Below are 7,336 nucleotides of genomic sequence, written 5' to 3'. Positions count from 1 at the left end.
ATTCAGGAGGGTGAAATATGCCGGCAGTGCTCAGGGGGAGAAGTTACAAGCGGTGATGTATGACGGGATCTTGTGTTACATAAATATTTTGGTGCAGGCAGCAAAATGAGAAGGGCAACAGAACATGCTTTGGCTGGTCTCTTCTGCATGAGAACATCTGTGATGTTTCAGCCCTTCTCACCGGTGATAAGAGGATGGGGAGGCAAAGGAGGGGGCGGAGGGCCAAGACACGGAGGCTGGGGAGGGGGCTCAGACACCCTCCCGCCCCGCAGGCGGCCTGTGCAGCGGCTCTGGGCGGGCGCTGGGCGGAGCCTCTGGAGCATCCTCTGAGCGGCCGCCTCTGAGCACCATGGGAAAATCCTTCCTCCCTCGGACATGGCGCCCACCTGCCCCGCGGCAGCAGCCGGCATGGTGTCCCAGGCGCTGCAGCTGCTCCGGCAGGGCGTGTGGGCCGCGCTCACCGGCGGCTGGTACCACGACCCGGAGCAGAGCAAGTTCACCAACAGCTGCCACCTCTACCTGTGGCTGTTCCTGCTGCTGCTGCCCCTGGCCTTGCACCTGGTGAGTGGGGAGGTTCGAGCCGGGGAGACAGACACCCCAACCTGCGTGTTTGCCTCATGATGGAGAGGGTTGGCAATGATTCTTAAGGGATGCGATGAAGAAGTATAAACGGACCGTGTTGAGGTAAATAAGTCATGGGGTTTTGATGCACAGCATGGGAAATACAGTCAGTAATATTGTATTAACTTTGGGAGGTGACAGACGGTAAATGGACTTACCGCGGTGACCATTTCGCAAGGTATACAAATGTCGGATCACTGTTATACACCACGAACTAATATAGCATTGTCAGTCATACCTCAATTTAGAAGAAATGAGGTGGAATGAGGCAGGTCCTCGGGATCTGGGGACAGAGGGAGTACAGGGAAAGGGGGACAGGGACTCACTAGCAGGAAAAGAAGTAGAAAGGACTCTGGGGGCTCTGGGATTCATTAAGAATTGATGCTGACTGTCAGGATGAGTCAGACTCTGCTTGTGGCTGGGGGATGTTGAACCTGTTTTGTGGATGGAAAATCCTCGGCCTCCTGGCTGGCCAGCTGGGCATGATAGCCAAAATGCAAAATGAAGTGTTAAAAACAAACCTATTTCAGTTGTTTATCTCCTTCCCCCTCGCCCCCTTCCCTGTTTTGCTTTGAGAAGGCAGGTTCAATGATCAATTACTCAACTTTCAATTTCCACACCACTATGTAAAGAAATCTATAGGAAGATATAATAATGGGTAAATCTAAGGTAGTTTCTGCTAAATATTACAGTATCTAGTTGGGGCTTGACACCTTAATAGGGTTACCATAATTGAGTGCTTGCGGAATAACTACATCGATGACCTTCTTGGGTAAATTAAATATCCCTGATTGAAACACTGTTTCAACTTGAAGAGAAGCGTACAGATAAGGGGTTCCATGTCTTATTAAATGTTCTCTGCCAAGATTCGAATTTTGATAGGTCTGTTGAAAGACTTTACTTCTAAAATGTAATTTAATCATGTTCTTCCGAGCAAAAATCTTCAGTGAGTTTGCACAGCTGATGGATTCCAAGTTTAACATTAGAGACTGTCTGTGATTGGCCTCTGTTTACTCTTTCTGGCAGTTTATCCAGAGGGTCAGAATTCTAGCTCTAAAGTCAGGCTGCCTGAATTAAATTTTGGGTCCACCTCTTACCACTACTATGGCCTTGGGAAATATCCTTACCTTGTCTTATTTTTCATTTCTTGGCTGTAAAATGAGAAAAATAACAATACTAGATGTATGGTGGTGTTTTGGGGCTTAAATGAGACCCTGCCCATACCGCCATCCAATCTGTCTGGCTTGAGTCAGGACTGGACACAGACCTGTTTTAAATTTGTGTTTTGCTGCATAGTAGCTGCTTGGCCTGATATTTACCCCACCTAAACCTTAGTTTTCTCAGCCTTAAAATGGATGTGATAATGATCATGTCTCAGGAAAAGCAAATGCATTTTCTTATAAAAGGCATTAAGATGCAGAAGCTGATCCGTGGGTGTCTTTCTTCTTCTGTGACCTTGTTCATCATTTTCCCCTAGCCTATAGGTCTTGATGTTTTCTCTTTGCTTGGACAGGCATTGTAGCTGAGCAATGAGGAACACAAACTTGGGTTCGTGCTTGGTTCTTGTGCTTACAAGTTCTGTGAGCTTGAGCAAGCTTGAGCAAGCTTCAGCTTTCTGGTTTGTAAAGCGAGGATAATAAGTACGCCCTTTATAGGGCAAATATGAGGGTTGATTGAATGAATGAATGGTTGATTGAATGAATGAATGAATGTACCTCTCAGTACCTGGCACATAATGACTGTTCATTATGAGCTGGGCTTCTCTCCCCTCCGCTCGCCTTTTTTCTCATCATTTATTTGCCATAATCTCCCATCCTTCTCTGTCTCAACTTCCCTGCTTCCCGTTCAGCTAGAATTAATTTCTTGTCTCTCTTGCCGTTATACCAGCATTTAAATTTAAGTTAAATACCTGTATTTATTGTTAATACAATAGCACATTTTGAATTCCGCTTTGTACTTCGTTGTTGGAACATGTACCTCGACTTCTAGATTATGGGTTTTGATTTTGTTGATTCATCTTGGCTTTTCATGTTGCACCTAGCAAAGTGTCCTGCATTTGGTTAATGGTGATCTCATACACCATAAACTGGTGGAAATAAAATCAACCTGTATCTCTTTCTGTTCCATCCAGCAATATGTTGTCTACCTCACTGTATATTTTGAGTATTTCTGATAATGAAAGCAATATATATTCCACTTCAAATCTCACTCCTCAGCAACAACCACATTCACATTCAATGTATATTTCTACAGATATTTTTTAGATATGTAGGCTCATTTTTACATAACTACTTATAAGATTTGATGTGTGCATATGATCAGAACCCTTCATTTCTACCTGATTATGCTTTATTGAGTAGCTTGATTCTAACTTGTATTTGTAAATAGGAAATTGTCTTCAGTTAAGTTCCTCTTTAATGGTATTTTAAAATAATTTTTTGGTTAGCTTTCAAGACTTTAGAAAGTAAAAAACTTATACCTTAAATCATGTTATTCTTATGTTAGATTTTTTGGATCAAACCAGTTATACCAAAATTTTTGCATCTTTTTGCCAGTGTGCTTTGAACTATTATAGAATAATTTTATGTGAATGCATTTGTTTTTCTGCTACTTTTAAGTATATATTCCATCTTAAAGGGGAAAAAAAGCAGGTTATCCCTTGATTTCTCTGGTCTTCTGGTCTCCGAACATGACCTTAGCAATAAAAGACCCTCCTTCCTCAGCTGAGGGTTCTGTGCTGTAGGTCTTGAGGTTTAAATATTGCGTGTGATGGTTAACATCTTTTCCCATTTTCTCCACTTACAGGAACTTAGTCTAAAAAAGCTACCTGGCTGCTCACTGATAGTAGGGGCTTATTTGAAGTGCTGTTATTTAAGGAGCACTGAACTTCCCTGATTTTTGCACAGTTTGAGTTGTTTAAACTTGTTTAACCAAGATAGTTTTACTGTAGGGAGAATCCATACCTTTCACTTTAATCGGGGGTTTGCATATGTAAACTAAAGCTTTATCATTAATTATTGAGGCAAACTTATCTCTGAGCCCTAGAGTTTCCTTAGACCTGGTTGATCAGGTGGAATCTAGGTTATTTATTAACATTATAAGCTATTCACATATTTTTGAGAAATGCTAAAAAATGCACAACTAAAAACATGAAGCCAATTTGGATAATTTGGAAAGAGTTTTACTTTGATTTATTACCAATCTGATTTTCTTTCGGACAAACTGAAAGGTGCATTTGTCATTAGAGAGATTTAAACTTTCCTTTACTACACACATTCTTGTACTTATTCTTTTGGGACAGAGATTTAGGTGAAGCGTATAGACCAGGAATACCACGGGTGTGATGCTGACCCTGGGTAAGTTCTGCCGGCACTAGGCAGAACTGGTCTACCGCCTATCAGTTGTGTGACCTTGCAAGTCACCTCACTTCTCCAAGCCTCAGTTTCAGCATCTGTAAACAGGAGAGTATGGGTTTCATTTTATAGATTCAGTAACTGACATCCCGTAGGCTACTTGCCTAAGGCCATCTAGACAATAGGTGGTAAAATTCAGAATTTTCGCTGAGGTCCCTTTGTACCCAAGTCCTTGGCCTTTCCACAGCACTGAACTCCCTGAAGCAGTAGGCCCTCATCAAGTGGCATTCTGGTTATCGTGGTGGCGGGAGGGCCCACTTGAGTAGGGCAAGAGTTGAAGAGTAAAAAAATGGGGTGGAAACTCTATATTCTTTAAGATCCGTTGGAGGGTAACATTATATATGATTTTCACATAGAAAGCTTGTCTTTTATTTTATGACTATAGCTTTATGTTTCCTTTGCCATGATTATCAAATGGGATTACCTGACATGGGCTAGTACAGTGCTAGACACCAAGTAAGCACCCCATGCCCGCTAGCTGGTATTATTAGGTACTATTAGGAGCGACTCCCATATTAGAGTCTCTAGCCACTCCCCCCACCATTTGGATACATAATTAGTTTTCCTTGGGCTTTCTATTTCTTTGTATCCCTCCTTCCGCTCCCACTTCTAACATAGAAGACCCCTTTGCATGAATTATGGGAAGATGGCGTCTTCTAAAAGCCACCCTTTCCTGGCTCAGGACCTGGGGACCAGACTTCAACCACCATGGGATCCTGTCAGCTGGAGGCTTTGTTGGACTGCTTCACGTGCTGCTGTTCTCAGAGGTTACCTCTCACCCTGGTCAGTCCTAGCGTTTATATTAGATTTCCCCGTAAGAAAGGCTTTCTTCGCTAGTGGATCACAGGGACCATACTTTCTCTTTTGGTGTTTCTACTTCTCGGGGATATTTATTCACACATTGAGATGCAGGAACCTCTGTGTGTTCCCATAACTTACGTACATGTCTGAACTTCCTTCCTTCTGCCCTCCTCTGCCCCAAACAGACTGGGGTTTGAGGTGAAGCAGCTGAATCTTGCAGATGCTTAAAGGCATCCTTTCCTGGCTGTGGGCCTCCAAAGAAGTGCAGACCCAAGCCTTCTAGATTTGGGCTCGAAGCCATCCCATGCAGTTGTCTTTAAAATTGTGCTGCTCTGGAGGCGCCTGGGGGGCTCAGTCGGCTGAGCGCCTGACTTCGGCTCAGGTCATGATCTCACAGTTCGTGGGTTCGAGCCCCGCGTCGGGCTCTGTGCTGACAGCTCAGAGCCTGGAGCTGCTTCACATTCTGTGTCTCCCTCTCTCTCTGCCCCTCCCCTGCTCACGCTGTCTCTCGAAATAAAAATGTTAAAAACAATTAAAAATAAAATAAAATTGTGCCGCTCCAGATAGCTGTTTGGACTATGTGTGCAAAGGTCTTGGTTTCTTGGCTCCTTGAGGGCTTTGTTTCCTGGTGTCAGCCCCTGGACTAGGGACGCCCCTCCATCCATGGGGTCGCTCAGGACAGTCATCTTCAGTTTCTCCTGAGTGATGATTGACACCCTTCTGCAAAATTCCTCCTGCTTGTCCTGGCCTCCTGCCACTCAGACACATGGGCGTTGCAGGCAGGTTGTGTTTTGTGTCTTTGGCAAAAGAACCAGCACCTTCCCGGTCCTGGGATGCCGGCCTCTGGAGCGGCCTCCAAAAATAACGCTCTTTCCCCCTTTCTTTCTGTTCGAGTATTTCAAGTTCATGACTAATTTTCTGGTGGTTGTATTTATGTCTCCCAGCCCGCCCCCACTTCCTTGAGAGCTTTTTGAGATTTCTCCCAATTGGTAACTTGTTATATTTGGATGCTGCTCTCCTCAGATATTTTTTTCCAATTGTAATGTCTAATACTTTCATGCCCTTGGTGTTATTTGTTTATTTATTTTTTTAAAGCAGTTTATGCTTGTCAAGTGACTGTTCTCCTGATTTTGACCTCTTAGTCCTTCGGACAGTTACTTTTAAGTGTTACCCAGCCATGTTCCCATTTCATCTTGTTTGAATCTCTTTCCCACATCCTATGAAAAAAAAATGGACTAGTTCTTAGTGGTTCTCAGATTTTCCCTTTGTTTTCTTTTTTTCAATGTTTATTTTTTTGGGGGGAGAGAGAGAGAGAGTGAGCACAAGCAGGGGAGGAGCAGAGAGAGAGGGAGACACAGAATCCAAAACAGGCTCCAGGCTCTGAGCTGTCAGTATAGAGCCCGATGCAGGGCTTGAACCCATGAACTGCGAGATCATGACTTGTGCCGAAGTTGGACGCCAAACCAACTGAGCCACCCTGGTGCCCCTCCCTTGTTTTCTTAGGAATCTTTCCCCTGTAACGTTTATTATATTATTACTATATACTATTGGAATAGGCAGTAGCAATAGCCAGTGCTCACCAAACACATCTAAGGCGGGCTCTCTTGTGAGAGCTTTGCGTGCACTCCCCCATCTTGTCCTCACAATCCAGAGAGGCGCTGCCATTATTCTCATGTTACGGTCGATGACATTGGCACAGAGAAGGTGGTTAATGTGCATGAGATTGCATGGCCAGTTGTGACCTAACCAGAGTGAGAGTCCCAGCAGTCGATTCTCTTACCATCCAGCTGTGCTACCTAATGAGGGTCGTTTCACAACATAGGCATCTATGTCCTGCATGTTGGCATGAAGAGACACAAACACTGAAAATGTGCAAAAGACCATCTAATGAAAAGTTAACTGCCCTTGACTGTTGTCTCTACTCTCTCATTTGGCTACCACCGCACACAGTCTCTTGTGTGTTGTTCTGAGGATATTTTATACGCAGGTGAGTGGAGATTTGGTGTGAGGGATCCTGGGCTGAATCATAAAGCAGCCTTCTTTGTCCTCTGTTGCCCATTTGATTTGTTCTCCAGAGGGTTTGTTCTCTACACCTAGATAAAAGCAGTTGCAATTCCTGGGATTTCAGCTCCCGAGTAATAAAAATCCTATGGTTGTTTAACACGGACTTGACTGAGATTTCAAAATGTCCAGTTCTTATGACAATCAAAGCTTCAATCACTCAGTCACTTCTACAGGTAGGAGTGGGTACAAGGAAGCCATGCTGATTTCCACTCCTGCTCCCTCACGTGGTGGTTGATGTTTCTGACGTCTTTAGTCTCGATGAGCAGGAAAGTTCTTTGTTGAGTGGCATAGTGCTAAGCTGGCCCTGAGGGAAGTATGCACGTGTCCCAGGCTGAACCTCTCTGGCAAGGCCCTTCCCCATGTCCTTCTGAGACCCTGTGCTCCTTGCCAGTGCTCTGTCCCTTGCAGTTCCTTCAGGAGGGCTGTCTCGTCTCTGT

The 7,336-nt window shown here is 44.3% G+C and overlaps 1 protein-coding gene across 1 annotated transcript in view; it reads left to right on the top strand.

The window, feature by feature from the left end:
* Positions 1–408: 408 nt before the first annotated feature.
* Positions 409–7,336, top strand: part of PCNX2 (pecanex 2) — a 300,955-nt gene continuing 294,027 nt past the window's right edge. The window contains exon 1 of the mRNA XM_077751690.1: positions 409–561. Within this exon, the coding sequence (XP_077607816.1) occupies positions 409–561 (153 nt within the window). The remainder of the gene's footprint in view (positions 562–7,336) is intronic.

This window comes from Crocuta crocuta, unplaced genomic scaffold (genome assembly GCF_008692635.1).
Source record: "Crocuta crocuta isolate KB4526 unplaced genomic scaffold, BGI_CrCroc_1.0 scaffold59, whole genome shotgun sequence".
Classification (NCBI taxonomy): Eukaryota; Metazoa; Chordata; class Mammalia; order Carnivora; family Hyaenidae; genus Crocuta; species Crocuta crocuta.
The sequence above is the reverse complement of the archived record's forward strand: the minus strand, read 5'-3'. Positions and strand labels throughout refer to the sequence as shown.